This window comes from Salvelinus alpinus, chromosome 5 (assembly GCF_045679555.1).
Source record: "Salvelinus alpinus chromosome 5, SLU_Salpinus.1, whole genome shotgun sequence".
Taxonomy (NCBI): domain Eukaryota; kingdom Metazoa; phylum Chordata; class Actinopteri; order Salmoniformes; family Salmonidae; genus Salvelinus; species Salvelinus alpinus.
Window position 1 is genome coordinate 50,613,871 of NC_092090.1, and position 17,748 is coordinate 50,631,618.

The 17,748-nt window shown below is 43.2% G+C and overlaps 1 protein-coding gene across 3 annotated transcripts in view; it reads left to right on the forward strand.

The window, feature by feature from the left end:
• Positions 1–17,748, forward strand: part of LOC139576298 (low-density lipoprotein receptor-related protein 4-like) — a 234,579-nt gene that overhangs the window by 170,224 nt on the left and 46,607 nt on the right. For all 3 annotated transcript variants that reach the window (XM_071402240.1, XM_071402241.1, XM_071402242.1), the window contains exon 14: positions 3,885–4,102. In XM_071402240.1, the coding sequence (XP_071258341.1) occupies positions 3,885–4,102 (218 nt within the window). The remainder of the gene's footprint in view (positions 1–3,884; positions 4,103–17,748) is intronic.

Genomic DNA, 17,748 nt, shown 5'->3' on the forward strand with positions numbered 1-17,748 from the left:
ATTCACTACATTATGATGTTTTTAACAACTATAACGACTGAAAACATGACCGGAGAAATACTGCTGGTTAGAAAACGATTTGGAACGAGGCAGGTCCGATGGCCTTGACGCTTCAGGCGCACGTTGAGAAAGGGTGGTCTCTGTACATTTTCGTCTTTTATAATGGCTGTGAACGTCCCATTGATTCCATTGAAAACGTGATGACGTACAGACACCCAGAGGAAGACGTAGGCAGTGTCGGTTTCTTCATAGCATTCACTGTCGCCTTAAAAACAGACCCCAGATCAGAGGTAAAAATTTCTGAAATCTGAACCCTGTCATGAAAAGTGCTGTAGAAATTGTTCTGTACCACTCAGAGACAAAATTTCAACTCCTATAGAAACTATAGACTGTTTTCCATCCAATAATAACAATAATATGCATATTGTACGATCAAGAATTGAGTACGAGGCAGTTTAATTTGGAAATGTAAAAAAAAAAATAATGCTAACAGCTCCCCCTATTGACAAAAGGTTAAAGTCGCAACTGAGCCAAACAGCTTTTCGCTGTAGCCTACACTTGAGCCATGGATCAAATTAAATTAGGCGGTGCAAACTTTTTTACTAGAAAATTAACATAATCCATTGCTTATTTTGTAAATGTTTCGCTTATTTATTTGCTAGTCTGTATATATACAGTACCAATCAAAAGTTTGGACACACCTACTCATTCCAGGGTTTTTCTTTATTTTTGCTATTTTCTACATTGTAGAATAATAGTGAAGATATCAAAACTATGAAATAACACATGGAGTCACGTAGTAACCAAAAAAGTGTTGAACAAATCAAAATCTATTTTATATTTGAGATTCTGCAAAGTAGCCACCCTTTGCCTTTATGACAGCTTTGCACACTCTTGGCATTCTCTCATCCAGTAGTCACCTGGAATGCATTTCAATTAATGCAAGAGTGTGCCTTGATAAAAGTTCATTTGTGGAATTTCTTTCCTTCTTAATGTGTTTGAGCCAATCAGTTGTGAGATCTTGCATGGAGCCCCAGACCGAGGGTGATTAACCGTCATCTTGAACTTCTTCCATTTTCTAATAATTGCGCCAACAGTTGTTGCCTTCTCACCAAGCTGCTTGCCTATTGTCCTGTAGCCCATCCCAGCCTTGTGCAGGTCTACAATTTTATCCCTGATGTCCTTACACAGCTCTCTGGTCTTGGCCATTGTGTAGAGGTTGGAGTCTGTTTGATTGAGTGTGTGGACAGGTGTCTTTTATACAGGTAACGAGTTCAAACAGGTGCAGTTATTACACGTAATGAGTGGAGAACTTTCCCCCCTCTGATAACCAGGTGGTGAATCGCATCTCTGCATGTCTGGCAGACATATCAGTGTGGATGACGGATCACCACCTCAAGCTGAACCTCGGCAAGACGGAGCTGCTCTTCCTCCCGGGGAAGGACTGCCCGTTCCATGATCTCGCCATCACGGTTGACAACTCCATTGTGTCCTCCTCCCAGAGTGCTAAGAACCTTGGCGTGATCCTGGACAACACCCTGTCGTTCTCAACTAACATCAAGGCGGTGACCCGTTCCTGTAGGTTCATGCTCTACAACATTCGCAGAGTACGACCCTGCCTCACGCAGGAAGCGGCGCAGGTCCTAATCCAGGCACTTGTCATCTCCCGTCTGGATTACTGCAACTCGCTGTTGGCTGGGCTCCCTGCCTGTGCCATTAAACCCCTACAACTCATCCAGAACGCCGCAGCCCGTCTGGTGTTCAACTTTCCCAAGTTCTCTCACGTCACCCCGCTCCTCCGCTCTCTCCACTGGCTTCCAGTTGAAGCTCGCATCCGCTACAAGACCATGGTGCTTGCCTACGGAGCTGTGAGGGGAACGGCACCTCCGTACCTTCAGGCTCTGATCAGGCCCTACACCCAAACAAGGGCACTGCGTTCATCCACCTCTGGCCTGCTCGCCTCCCTACCTCTGAGGAAGTACAGTTCCCGCTCAGCCCAGTCAAAACTGTTCGCTGCTCTGGCACCCCAATGGTGGAACAAACTCCCTCACGACGCCAGGTCAGCGGAGTCAATCACCACCTTCCGGAGACACCTGAAACCCCACCTCTTTAAGGAATACCTAGGATAGGATAAAGTAATCCTTCTAACCTCCCCCCCCCTTAAAAGAGTTAGATGCACTATTGTAAAGTGGTTGTTCCACTGGATATCATAAGGTGAATGCACCAATTTGTAAGTCGCTCTGGATAAGAGCGTCTGCTAAATGACTTAAATGTAAATGTAAATGAGAACAGGAGGGCTTCTTAAAAAAAACTAACAGGTCTGTGAGAGACGGAATTCTTACTGGTTGGTAGGTGATCAAATACTTATGTCATGCAATAAAATGCAAATTAATTACTTAAAAATCATACAATGTGATTTTCTGGATTTTTTAGATTCCGTCTCTCACAGTTGAAGTGTACCTATGATAAAAATTACAGACCTCTACATGCTTTGTAAGTAGGAAAACCTGCAAAATCGTCAGTGTATCAAATACTTGTTCTCCCCACTGTATATATACATGATCATTTTATAAATGGTATAATTGGGTGATATTATTGCGTTTTACAACCCTGCTCCCACAGTCGACCCAAGATGAATGGTTTTGACCACTCAAGTCTAGCTTCACAACACTCTTCACTGCTTTGATTGGTGCAGCTAAACCACAAGTGTCTGTCCTATAATGAACAGGCACCCGCAAAGGAAAATTCAAAGAACTTGTTGATGTATTTTGTTGTGCGGTTGTTACATTTGTATTGGTGTTTCGTGTCCGACGCAAAGTGCATCATTAGCAAAATCATTATAGCCTATCATTTAACTTCCCCTGTGAGAACCATGAGCACGGGCTGACTTGGCTTTGCTGTACCGCTGCCGAAGCCTGCTTACCAAAGGTTACACTGTGTCCATTACAATGTAGAAAAATGCTTGTCTGTTGTGGAAGATGCCAAAACTTTGGAGATAACAATAGATGGCGAGGTCAAATATACTTGTTTCCATCTGTGGTGAAGTTTAATACGGTGTAGTAAAAAAAAACATAAGGTTAGCAAAACAGCTTGCTAAAGTTAGCATGTTAGGGAACTGACAGTTGTCAGTGTAGCTAGCTATTTGTTGATGTTTTTCCACTCCACATGGAAATCACCACAATGTTTGTTTCCACCGCAATTTGTGAATATATATTTATAAGTAGCCTGTCATTCTTCGAAGGTGGGACCTAAACAAGCAATTACAGGAATTACGTCAAAATAAGGGTGGCATTGCCCTCTGGTGTGCCTCTATTATGCCACAGTGACAGTTTGAAGCTTTAAAACCTCTTCTAGCAACATGGAAAAGTAGGAAACTACTAATGTACTAATTTAGCTCATCAAATAGCTAATTTGTATATGTTAATTGAGAGGATGATTGGTAAATTGGCTACCAATGCTGAGAGCCAAGGAATATAGATGATTAAAAGAGGAAACGGGATGGCGAACGTGTCGGTAACCTTCATCAGTTCCGTTTTAAAGTTATTCAAATGGCTGACGTCAAACAGCTGACATCAGTAGTATTTGATAACACAACTATGAATGACATAGGTTCAAATAGTATATATTTTCTTTTAAATACTTTGAACATAGTTTTATAAGCCTGCATAGAGTGACAGATGGGCGGGGTTTGCACTTATGGGACTACTGCATTGGTTCCATTGCTCCAGGAAAACTTGATATAGCGCAGCTAAATTATTTAAAAGAAAACAAGTACTATTTGATCCCAGGTCTGAATGGTGTTTGTCCTATGATTTGTGACCTACCTTTTTGTTGGACAATGACAACCTAACCCTAAGTTTCCCTGACTTTTTCCACCCCATCAGTAAGATCTACTGGACGGACTGGGGTAACACTCCTCGTATCGAGTATGCCAACATGGATGGCTCCAACCGCCGCGTCATCGCCGACACCCACTTGTTCTGGCCCAACGGGCTGACCATCGACTACGCCGGGCACCGTATGTACTGGGTTGACGCCAAGCATCACGTCATCGAAAGAGCTGACCTTGACGGACGGAACCGTAAGGCCGTCATCAGCCAAGGTAAAGACACCATGGAACCAAACACAGACACACACACAGGCCATGTTCGAAATTGTTCTTGCCTACAGCTTAATAAAAGTGTATACTGTGTACTAATCATATATTGTTTCGTAAAAACATATGCAGTAAGCAATAAATATCAACATACTTGGCTCATTCATACTGCCGAAGCGGCATCTAATGTGCAATTGGGTTGTTACCCGCCATTCATACACACACACACTCTCACAAATCCAATCAAACTTTATTTGTAAAATGCGCCGAATAAAACAGGTGTAGACCTTACCGTGAAATGCTTACTTACAAGCCCTTAACCAGTTCAAGAACGAATTAAGAAAATATTTACCAAATAAACTAAAATAATAAAATGTAACACAATGTGCGGGGGTACAGGTTAGTCGGGGTAATTTGTTCATATAGGTAGGTGTAAAGTGACTATGCATAGATAATAAACAGAGAGTAGCAGCAATGTAAAAACAAATGGGGGGGGGGGGCTTCATTTGATTAATTGTTCATCAGTCTTATGGCTTGGGGGTAGAAGTTGTTAACCTTTCTGGACCACCCATCCCGGATCCGGGATAATTGTCATCAGAAACGCTGACTAGCATAGCCTAGCCTAGCGCGAACGGTATATAATAAAATATAATTTCATGAAATCACAAGTGCAATATTGCAAAACACAGCTTAGCCTTTTGTTAATCCATCTGTCGTCTCAGATTTTGAAATTATGCTTTACAGCGCAAGCAATACTTGCATTTGTGTAAATTTATCGATCACTCGACAAAACAATAAGAACACCTAGCGTCAGGTAACTTGGCCACGAAAATCAGAAAAGCAATCAAATTCATCGTTTACCTTTGATGATCTTCGGATGGTTTCACTCACGAGACTCCCAGTTAGACAACAAATGTTCCTTTTGTTCCATAAAGATATTTTTTATATCCAAATACCTCCGTTTGTTTGCTGCGTTATGCCCAGGAATCCACCGGAAAGAGCGTTCGCGACAACGCCGGAAAAAATTCCAAATTATATCCATAATGTCCACAGAAACATGTCAAACGTTGTTTATAATCCATCTTCAGGGTGTTTTTCAAATATAAGATTATATATCAACCGGGACAGTTGTCTTTTCACTAGGACCGAGAGAAACAATGGCTGCCTTTCACTTTTGCGCAAAAATCACTCGGAGAGCCCCCACCTATCCACTTACGCAATGTGGTTGTTCACGCTCATCCTTCAAAATAAAAGCCTGAAACTATGTCTAAAGGCTGTTGACACCTTAGGGAAGACATAGAAAAAGAAGTCTGGTTGATATCCCTTTCAATGGGTAATAGGTATATGCATGGGAACAGAGAGGTCTCAAAAACGGGGCCACTTCCTGGTTGGATTTTCCTCAGGTTTTAGCCTGCAATATCAGTTCTGTTTAACTCACAGACAACAAATGTACCGTTTTTGGAAACTTCAGAGTGTTTTCTATCCTAATCTGACTATTATATGCATATTCTAGTTTAGGGGGCTGAGAAATAGGCAGTTTCAAATGGGTACGCCTTTTTAGCCAAAAGCGAAAACTGCACCCCTCGTCTTTTAAGGAGCCTTTTGGTCCTAGACTTGGTACTCCGGTACCGCTTACCGTGCGGTAGCAGAGAGAGCAGTCTATGACTTGGGTGACTGGAGTCTTTGACAATTTTATGGGCTTTCCTCTGACACCGCCTAGTATATAGGTCCTGGATGGCAGGAAGCTTGGCCCCAGTGATGTACTGGGCCGTACGCACTACCCTCTAGCGCTTTACGGTCAGATGCCGAGCAGTTGCCATACCAGGCGGGAATGCAACCGGTCAGGATGCTCTTGATAGTGCAGCTGTAGAACTGTTTGAGGATCTCGGGACCCATGCCAAAACTTTTCAGTCTCCTGAGGGGGAAAAGTTGTTGTCTTGCCCTCTTCACGACTGTCTTGGTGTGTTTGGACCATGATAGTTCGTTGGTGATGTGGACACCAAGGAACTTGAAACTCTCAACCCTCTCCACTACAGCCCTGTCGATGTTAATGGGGGCCTGTTCGGCCCGCCTTTTCCTGTAGTCCACGATCAGCTCTTTGTCTTGCTCACATTGAGGGAGAGGTTGTTGTCCTGGCACCACACGGCCAGGTCTCTGACGACAGATGACAAGTGCCTGGAATAGGACCTGCGACACTTCCTGTGTGAGGAAAGGTCATACTCTACGGATGTTGTAGAGCATGAACCTGCAGGAGCAAGTCACTTCTTTGACGTTTGCAGAGAACAACAGGATGTTGTCCATAGTCACGCCAAAGTTCTTTGCACTCTTGGAGGGGGACACCGTGGAGTTGTCAACTGTGATGGAGAGGTCTTGGAGCAAACATGCCTTCACCGGGAGGAAGAGTAGCTCCATTTTGTTGAGTTTGAGGTGGTGGGCCAACGTCCAAGCTGAGATCTCTGCCAGACACGCATAGATGCGTGTAGCCACCTGGGTGTCAGAAGGGGGGTAAGGGAAGAGTATTTGAGTGTCATCCGCATAACAATGATAGGAGAGACCATGTGAGGATATGAGTAAGCCAAGTGACTTGGTGTATAGAGAAAAGAGGAGAGGGCAGAGAGCTGAGCCCTGCGGGAAACCAGAAGTGAGAGCACTTGGTGCAGAAACAGATCCTCTCCACGCCACCTGGTAGGAGCGACTTGCCAGGTGGGATGCAATCCAGGAGTGTGCAGAGGCTGAGACGCCCAACCATGAGAGGTTGGGGAGGAGGATCTGATGGTTCACAGTGTCAAAGGCAGCGGATAGATCGAGGAGAATTTGAACAGAGAAGAGAGAGTCAGCTTTGGCAGAGAGCCTGTGACACAGAGGAGAGTGATCTCAGTTAAATGAGCCGTCTTGAAGCCTGACTGGTTAGAGTTAAGAAGATCGTTCTGAAAGAGATAACAAGAGAGTTGGTCAGAGACAGCACGCTCAAGTGTTTTGGAAACAAAAGAAAGAAGAGATACCGGTCTGTAGTTTGAAGTCAGAGTAGTCAAGTGTTGGTTTCTTAACCTCTCTGGGATCGCGGGACGCTTGCGTCCCAACAGCCTGTTAAAATGTAGAGCGCCAGATTCAAAAAAAAATCTATAAAATCAAACTTTATTAAATTACACATATAAGATACCAAATCACTCGTTGTGAATCCAGCCAACATGTCAGATTTCAAAAAGGCTTTTCGGCGAAAGCATAAGATGCTATTATCTGATGATAGTGCAATGGCTACACTCTCTTTGTTGACAATTTCAACCATGCCGGCGCTACTCAAATCGCAGAAATAAAATATAAAACATGCATTACCTTTGACGAGATTCTTTTGTTGGCACTCCAATATGTCCCATAAACATCACAAATGGTCCTTTAGTTCGATTAATTCCGTCCATATATATCCAAATTGTCCATTTATTTGGCGCCGTTGTACCAGGAAAAACAGCCTTCAATTTGCGCAAAATCACGACAAAATATCTAAAAAAAATTACCTCTAAACTTTGCCAAAACATTTCAAAGTACTTTTGTAATACAACTTAAGGTATTTGTAAACGTTAATAATCGATCAAATTGAAGACGGGTCAATCTGTTTTCAATACAGGATATCAACAAACTCACGGTACTTTTCAAGTCTTGCTCAACTCTCAAACATAAACACACGACGTCACTCCACTTCCGGGTCAATATCTTTCTCAGTTTACTAAGAAAAAACCTTAACCTTTTTCCATACAATGGCGACATCCAGTGGAAGCAGTAGAAACTGCGTGGATAGTGATTAGAATTCTGGTGTGCCCATGATAACTCATTGAACATACAGGAACTTAACAATAAAAAAGTTAGTCCTCAGGGTTTTGACTGCTATATAAGTTCTGTTATACTTACAGATATGATTCAAACAGTTTTAGAAACTTCAGAGTGTTTTCTATCCAAATCTACTACTAATATGCATATCTTATATTCTGGGGATGAGTAGCACGAAGTTGAAATTGCGCACGCTATTTTTCCCTAAGTGAAAACTCTGCACCCTATCCTCAAGGAGGGAAGCGACTGGCCATTTTGAAGTCAGAGGGGACGTAACCAATGGTCAGGGATGAGTTGATGAGGGAAGTGGTGATTGGGAGAATATCTCCAGAGATGGTCTGGAGAAGGGAGGAGGGGATCGGTTCAATTGGGCAGGTTGTTGGGCGGCCAGATATCATTAGTCGCAGGATTTCATCTGGAGAGAGGCGAGAAAGAGGTCAAGGCCTAAGGATCCTTGGGCTCATGAATGAGGAGAGGACGTCGTCAGCCTTTTGTTTTCAAAGTGGTGACAAAGTTGTTTGCAAAGAGGATTACGGAGGTTGGAGAAGTGTTTCCCTGGGTTGGAGGCAGAAGCTTGAATGATAGTGATAGAAAGTGGCCTTAGCAGCTGATACAGAAAAGAGAAAGTATAGCGGAGTAGGGCGGGCACAATAATCATATAATCGTGTAACTGACAATTATGAACAATAACTGAACTAAAAAACATAAATCGTCATCATTGTGGATAAAATCTTTACAGCCCTGAACAACAATGAATACGCTCTCGGCATATTTTTTTTATTTATCCAAAGTGTTTGACACGGTTGATCATGAAATATTACTTTCTAAATTGCATTATTACGGTTTTCATGATTATACATATAATTGGCTATAGATTTAAGTTTATGATAGAGAACAATTTGTTTATGCATAGAGCTGTGCATCTACCAGGGCCAAGATATCCTGTGGCGTGCCACATGGTTCAATAATTAGACCTGTTATTTCTAATCTATGTCAATGAACTTGCCGCTGTGTTTTCTACTGTACTTCCCATTTTATTTGGTGCTGATACCAATTTGATTTTATCACACAATAATTTTATCTCACTAATTAATGAAGTCATATTTTCTGAATGGTTCCAGATAAACAAATTATCTTTAAATGTAAAAAAAAAAATCCACCTTTATTGTATTCACTAGTAAGAATAATACATATTGTAAAAAAAAATGTGTGTGAATTAAATGGAACCCGTCACATCCACTAACTTCCTCTGAGTTCTAATTGATGAAAGTTATCCTGGAAAGATCATATTCAATTTGTCCGATGCAAAGTGATAAAATCTGTTGGTATCATCAGAAAGATTATTGATTTGGTTCATCAGGCTAGCTTCCTAACTTTATACAATAGATTTGATTCATTTACCCATATCTTATTTATGTCATATTGTCTGGGCCAGTACATATGCCTCCTACCCAATGTTCCCTCAAATTTGTTTCAGGACTGAGCACAAACTTGAAAGTCTGCTGAGCGCATTCTTGAAAGTTGGGAAAATGTTGTGCAACGTCCTGCGCACGTTTAGTGTCAACACTGAGGTTGTACCCACTTTAAGTTACAGTTTTAAGTGGTCAAGTAGGCTACTGTGGCTATTTGATCATAATGTAGACCTACCTGAATGGCCTACCTTAAAAAACAATGGAGAAAACGCACCCCATAACATTTTAACATGGAAATAGCTGTTCTATCATTCAGCCTACAGTAGCAGCCAATGTGTCGTGTTCAATGCCTACATTCCATGAGACTTTTGGAGAAAAGAAAAACATGCAGGGCTTGACATTAACCTGCTTATCCACTTGTCCTTCAGACAAGGTGACAGAAAGTGTTTGATGGAAGAAACCACTCTACAAAATTAAATTCATTATTATTCCCATAGCATTATTACAGAGAATCAGACAAATTATGCTACGTTCTGCCTATTGGGTACTTATATTATTCAAGACCGTCTCAAAATACAACACTTCCCCTTTAAAACATAAAAAAGCTCTTTACCTGACTAGAGGGCTAGAAATGCACACACTTTGTGCTCTTGTTGGAAGCAACCACTCCCAAATTGTTGACTAGAAATTAGATATAATTGGGGTAATAACTCACTCACTAGCAAAGAATATGAACAAATGTGAACATGTGGCTACATGCAGCTCTCACTGATCTCAAAACAAGCGCATCTACTCATGACCACTTATACTGTAGCCTAAACAAAGTCCAGTTCAATGTGAATTGCACAGATCCGTATTTGGCAATGGCTATTTGCATATAGGCCTACTGCAGCTCTGATTGGTTATGGCACACTGGTCTGTGTAGAGTATGAGCCTGAGTCTTGCCTGTCAATGCAGTAGAATCCTACTCCAATGCGCTCTGCCTACAAGAAAATCTCTTGCACAGTTAGTTTTGTATACGAAATCTTGCGTAGATCGTTTTATTTCAGTATATTACATTGAAAGTGGCTAATATTGCATAGATTTGATAACAATTCCCACAATAGAGCGATGTTGAAGTGAAGTTGAATCTCGTGCTTCTCTGCACAGGCTCATATTTCTTCTGCGCCCACGCACACACGCAGCTTAGAGGGAACATTGCTCCTACCTACACAAATGACTCATCTGCACCTTTGTTAAAATACTCTTGTATATTTACGACATTAATGTACGGCAATTATGCACTTTTATCTGCAAATAGTCATACCTCCCAGACAGTTTACCTAAAGCCTTCAATGGATTCTTCCAGGTTAATTCTAAAATCCATCTATATAACGCAAGACACTGCAATAACCTTCACCCTCCCCACTGCCACACCTCACATAGTAAATTCTCTATTAGATATAGAGGTACCATACTCTGGGATTCTTATCTTCACATTGCCAAAACATCATCATCCCTCGATAACTAACTTCAAGTAAAGACTGGGGGTCAGCCTGATGAACCAAACTACTTAGTCATCTCCTCCATATAGCCTAACTCTCACACACTCACATGCACACACACATTTAAACAAAACAAATATATATATTAATTTTTTTCATGATTACTGATCAATTAATTTATACATTTCTAATTAGTTTTAACAAACCTTTTTTTTTTTTTACTTATGTATTGTATATAGTTTTTTTTGTGGTGTAGTTTTCATATAAGCCCTTGGGGATCCAACCACACAAGCACACACATTATAAAAAAAAAAAATCTGTATTGTTGTCTATCACTTGTTATCTTTAGTGGAAATAAATAAATACAAAAATAAATGAGCAATCAGACATTTCAAACAGCAATGATATAGATGAGGAAAACTAGTGCTCCTCTGTCATACCTCGTGGAATTAATCAATGCCATATTTCCATTAAATTGTACAAAAAAACAGCACACTCACATCCACACAGCAATGAATGCATAAATATTGTGACTTGGAACCAAGGGTGTGGGTGTTTGTGCGTGAGAGAGAGTTTGTGTGCGCTAGTGTGTGTGTGAAAGACCGTGGGAGATATGACATTATGACAAGTGCAGATCAGTGTTCGGTGGATCATCACCACTCCCGACACACTTCACCCATCACCCTTCCCCCCGGTCTGCTGATTGGGCCTGGTGTTGCTGGCTCACCCGATCTGGAAATCAAAGCTGAGCTGCCCTCTGTTTATGGGGAGAGCGGGAGCCATGAGCTTCCAAATGGCACCATATCGGTCGTAACAAAGGGAGACAGGAGTGGAGGTCCTCCTCAGTGTCCATCTAAAAACAGAGGCGATATATAGGTATGTTTGCTTGTTGTCACAACCTGCTCCTGTATGGCTTAGTTAGCAATGCCAAGGACTGTAGGTTAGATTCTCGCTGGGGTCATTCATACAAAAGATGTATGCAGGCATGACTGTAAGTTGCTGGTTAAAAGCGTCTGCTAAATGACATATACACTCGCCGACCAGTTTATTAGGTTCAGTGTGGCCGTGGCTTGTTCTATAAAGCATGCAGGCATATGGGCATCGAGGCTAGGGCTGACCCCATTTAGTCGACTGGTCGGTTGTTTCGTCGATAGGTTTTTGTCGACCAAGATTTCTTTTGTCAAGCAGTAGCAAATATATACAGTGGGGAGAACAAGTATTTGATACACTGCCGATTTTGCAAGTTTTCCTACTTACAAAGCATGTAGAGGTCTGTAATTTTTATCATAGGTACATTTCAACTGTGAGAGATGGAATCTAAAACAAACATCTAGAAAATCATATTGTATGATTTTTAAGTAATTCATTTGCATTTTATTGCATGACATAAGTATTTGATCACCTACCAACCAGTAAGAATTCCGGCTCTTACAGACCTGTTAGTTTTTCTTTAAGAAGCCCTCCTGTTCTCCACTCATTACCTGTATTAACTGCACCTGTTTGAACTCGTTACCTGTATAAAAGACACCTGTCCACACACTCAATCAAACAGACTCCAACCTCTCCACAATGGCCAAGACCAGAGAGCTGTGTAAGGACATCAGGGTTGAAATTGTAGACCTGCACAAGGTGAGAAGGCAACAACTGTTGGCGCAATTATTAGAAAATGGAAGAAGTTCAAGATGACGGTCAATCACCCTCGGTCTGGGGCTCCATGCAAGATCTCACCTCGTGGGGCATCAATGATCATGAGGAAGGTGAGGGATCAGCCCAGAACTACACGGCAGGACCTGGTCAATGACCTGAAGGGAGCTGGGACCACAGTATCAACGAAAACCATTAGTAACACACTACGCCGTCATGGATTAAAATCCTGCAGCGCACGCAAGGTCCCCCTGCTCAAGCCAGCGCATGTCCAGGCCCGTCTGAAGTTTGCCAATGACCATCTGGATGATCCAGAGGAGGAATGGGAGAAGATCATGTGGTCTGATGAGACAAAAATAGAGCTTTTTGGTCTAAACTCCACTCGCCGTGTTTGGAGGAAGAAGAAGGATGAGTACAACCCCAAGAACACCATCCCGACCGTGAAGCATGGAGGTGGAAACATCATTCTTTGGTATGCTTTTCTGCAAAGGGGACAGGACGACTGCACCGTATTGAGGGGAGGATGGATGAGGTCATGTATTGCGAGATCTTGTCCAACAACCTCCTTCCCTCAGTAAGAGCATTGAAGATGGGTCGTGGCTGGGTCTTCCAGCATGACAACGACCCGAAACACACAGCCAGGGCATCTAAGGAGTGGCTCCGTAAGAAGCATCTCAAGGTCCTGGAGTGGCCTAGACAGTCTCCAGACCTGAACCCAATAGAAAATCTTTGGAGGGAGCTGAAAGTCCGTATTGCCCAGCGACAGCCCCGAAACCTGAAGGATCTGGAGAAGGTCTGTATGGAGGAGTGGGCCAAAATCCCTGCTGCAGTGTGTGCAAACCTGGTCAAGAACTACAGGAAACATATGATCTCTGTAATTGCAAACAAAGGTTTCTGTACCAAATATTAAGTTCTGCTTTTCTGATGTATCAAATACTTATGTCATGCAATAAAATGCAAATTAATTACTTAAAAATCATACAATGTGAAAAAAAATTACAGACGTCTACATGCTTTGTAAGTAGGAAAACCTGCAAAATCGGCAGTGTATCAAATACTTGTTCTCCCCACTGTATATATTTCTGATGGAACATGTAACGGATGTGAAATGGCTAGCTAGTTAGCGGTGGTGCGCGCTAATAGCGTTTCAATCGGTGACGTCACTCGCTTTGAGACCTTGAAGTAGTGGTTCCCCTTGCTCTGCAAGGGCCGCGGCCTTTGTGGAGCGATGGGTAACAACGCTTCGTGGGTGACTGTTGTTGATGTGTGCAGAGGGTCCCTGGTTCGCGCCCGGGTATGGGCGAGGGGACGGACGTAAAATTAAACTGTTACATTGATGCTGTTGACCCGGATCACTGGTTGCTGCAGAAAAGGAGGAGGTCAAAAGGGAGGTGAATGTAACCGATGGGTAGCGGTGGTGCGCGCTAGCATCCTTTCAGTCGGTGACGTCACTCGCTTTGAGACCTTGAAGTAGTGGTTCCCCTTGCTCTGCAAGGGCCGCGGCCTTTGTGGAGCGATGGGTGACGATGCTTCGTGGGTGTAAGTTGTTGATGTGTGCAGAGGGTCTCTGGTTCGCGATCGGGGCGAGGGGACGGACGTAATGTTATACTGTTACACACACAAGACACCTGTCTGATTTTCGCATGTCTCAGTTGGCTAATCATGATGGCACACCAGTATCACATTTACCGTTAATTCCCATAATTTCTAATCTACAATGTTTGTTTGGTTAAGGTAATTTCTGTTAATGCATTCAATATATTATAATTACAGTATTTTACTATTCTCATTGTCTGAGTGGACACGTTGTTTGCGGACTGGAAAACCTAGGCTACACTTGTGAGGAACAAGTTTTGGTATATTTACGTAATTTCCGAGTTGTCAATTTATTCATTGCATTTTATTTGTAAGGCTCCAGTCAATGTATTATAATTACAGTATTTTACTATTCTCATTGTCTGAGTGGACACGTTGTTTGCGGACTGGAAAACCTAGGCTACACTTGTGAGGAACAAGTTTTGGTATATTTACGTAATTTCCGAGTTGTCAATTTATTCATTGCATTTTATTTGTAAGGCTCCAGTCAATGTTGAGTAAGGACGCAGTCCTGATTATGCATAGACGTAGGCCTAGGCTACCTGGCCTGCACACAAATGTAGTCCTATAAATGTGCCCATTTGGGGATCTGATAGTATTTCTGATTGTCTTAACTCACCACCACTGTGGATCTTCTCAAGGTATTTTTTCTTCACCTCAAACAGCAAGTAAACAAAGTCCGTTTTTACATCCATTGAGAATTACAATAGTTCCTCAACGTAGCCTATTTAAAAAATATTTCAAGCTCTCTTTCGATAACCACTCCATTCTCTACTTGTTGTGAAAGGGGGAAAGAATGTCATGCTCTGATCCGGTGGAAATGTCATAAAATAGGCCTACCACAAAGGTCATCTCTAAGCGAAGGACCCTGTGACTAAACACCTCCCTCTGCAACTGGATCCAGGACTTCCTGACGGGCCTCACCACAGGTGGTAAGGGTAGGAAACAACACATCTGCTAGGCTGATCCTCAACACTGGGGCCTCTCAGGGGTGCGTGCTTAGTCCCCGCCTGTACTCCCTATTTACCCACGACTGCGTGGCCAATCACGACTCCAACAGCATCATTAAGTTTGCTGATGACACAACAGTGGTAGGCCTGATCACCGACAACATTGAGACAGCCTATACGGTGGAGGTCAGAGACAACAACAACTCCCTCAATGTGAGCAAGACAAAGGAGCTGATCGTGGACTATAAGAAAAAGAGGTGCTAACAGGCCACCATTAACATCGACAGGGCTGTAGTGGAGAGGGTTGAGAGTTTCAAGTTCCTAGGTGTCCACATCACCAACAAACTATCATGGTCCAAACACACCAAGACAGTTGTGAAGAGGGCACAACAACAGGAGACTGAAAAGATTTGGCATGGGTCTCCAGATCCTCAAAAAGTTCTACAGCTGCACCATCGAGAGCATCCTGACCAGTTGCATCACTCCCTAGTATGGCCACTGCTCTGTATCTGACCGTAAGGCGCTACAGAGGGTAGTGCGTGCGGCCCAGTACATCACTGGGGCCAAGCTTCTTGACATCCAAGACCTATATACTAGGCGGTGTCAGAGGAAGGGCCAAAAAATTGTCAAAGACTCCAGTCACCCAAGTCATAGACTATTCTCTCTGCTACCACAGAGCAAGCAGTACCGAGTGCCAAGTCTAGGAGCAAAAGGCTCCTTGTCTACAGCTTCTACCCCCAAGCCATAAGACTGCTGAACAGTTAATCAAATGGCCACCCAGACTATTTACACAGCTGCTCGCTGTTTATTTTCTATGCATAGTCACTTTACAAATTACCTCGACTAACCTGTTCCCTCGCACATTGTCTCGGTAAGGTCTACACCTGTTGTATTCGGCGCATGTGACAAATCAAATGTGATTTGATTTGATTACTTATCCCTTGCGCAAATAGCCTACAGCTGTGTCTGTCCGGAGCTCACTGGCGCAGGAAACTCTGAGGGCCCAGAATATTTTATACAATGTTGCAAGTTTTTTAGTGCAAGCTTCAGGCCGGACCAAGTTGATAGTTGATACAATGTTTCAAGTTCCTTTCAGACAGGCCATGCATAGCCAATATGGGATTTATACGGGATGTTTTCTACCTGCAGGCTGCAATGTTTTTATTTTTTGGCTTTATGTAGGATATTTTTACATAGTTGGCAATGGCAATAGAATTTACTTTTAGAATTTTGATCAACCACATGATAATGATTTTGACATACGAAGACTTTATTATAAATGAAATGAAACTGTTCCATGAAAATGTGCATTTGAAAATCGTAACTGGCACGCAGATCGGTTCGAAATGGTAAGATAAATTGGCACTCCCAATGGAAATAGTTACCTACCCCTGTTGTAGCCTATTACCGGCAACTTCGGGAGCTTAATGGCAGAATCTGCAGAGGCCAGCAGTAGCTGAAGGAGGAGGGTCGGGAACAGGGTTTTTTTTCTGGTTAGGCTATCTTGATCTCTGGCTCCCTCTTGAGTCATTTTTCTGTTTTAATTATTTAATCACGTTAGAACGTTAGAATAGGAAAAATGAGTGACCTAAGCAACTTTGAGTGTGGTATGATCGTCGGTGCAAGGCGCGCTGGATCCAGTATCTCAGAAACAGCCGCCCTCCTGGGCATTTCACGCTCGACAGTGTCTAGAGTTTATTGAGAATGGTGCAACAAACAAAAAACTTCCGTCAAACAGCTTGTGATGAGAGAGGTCGAAGGAGAATGGCAATAATCGTGCAAGCTAACAAGGGAGCCACAAACTGACAAATAATGGTGCAGTACAACAGTGGTGTGCAGAACGGCATCACGGAACGCACAACTCGTCGATCCTTGTCATGGATGGGCTATTACAGCGAACAACCACACCTGGTTCAACTCCTATCAGCTAAAAACAAGAAGAAGTGGCTTTAGTGGAGGGGAGAATAGAAGGAATGTCTTTTAGGAGAGGAAAAGGAGGGTTACCCACTGCCCTGTGTGAGTGTTTGATTAGAGGAGGAGGGGTGCGTGAGGGGTGATAGGGGGAGGAGGACGGGTGTAGAGGGTACCTGTCCAGCCCTGTGTGAGCAGCCTTTATTGATATGTGCTCTCGGGATAAAAACCTGTAATTGGCCCTGTACCTCCACTAGGCCCTCTGTTTGCTCAGACAACAGGAAGAACAAATGGGACGTGTGCCTGTCTGTGCCTGTGTGTGTATGCCTGTGTGTGTGTGCCTGTGTGTGTGTGTGCCTGTGTGTGTGTGTGCACGCATGCATACTTTTTTGTGTGCATGTGCGCATCTCTGTGTGTGTGGTCGTTTGAGAAACATTTGGAGACATGCCAGTCCTTTGTCATGGTATCTGGTGAGTGATGTGGGTGACACCCTTATCCTCTGAGCACACCTGTGCACCTTCGGGGGCGAGGTGGGGGTGGGCAATAAATGAGACAATAGGAGAGGGGGTATAGCGAGGGATGTTGTGGGGACAGAGAGGGATGGAAATGTGGGCTTTTTTGGAGGGGGGGGGGGGTGAAAAGTAGGAAGGGGAGAGACAGAGAAGGACACACTAGAGCAAGTGAGGGAGATAATGAGAAGAGTGGGGACAGAGAGGGGAGAGGTTACATGTGGGTGGAGGGTAGACCCCCATGGAAGATTCCCTGTTGCCTTACAGCTGCTGGCCCAGCTGTCCCTTAGAACAGAGACAGAAAAGAGAGAGTAGGCCCACATA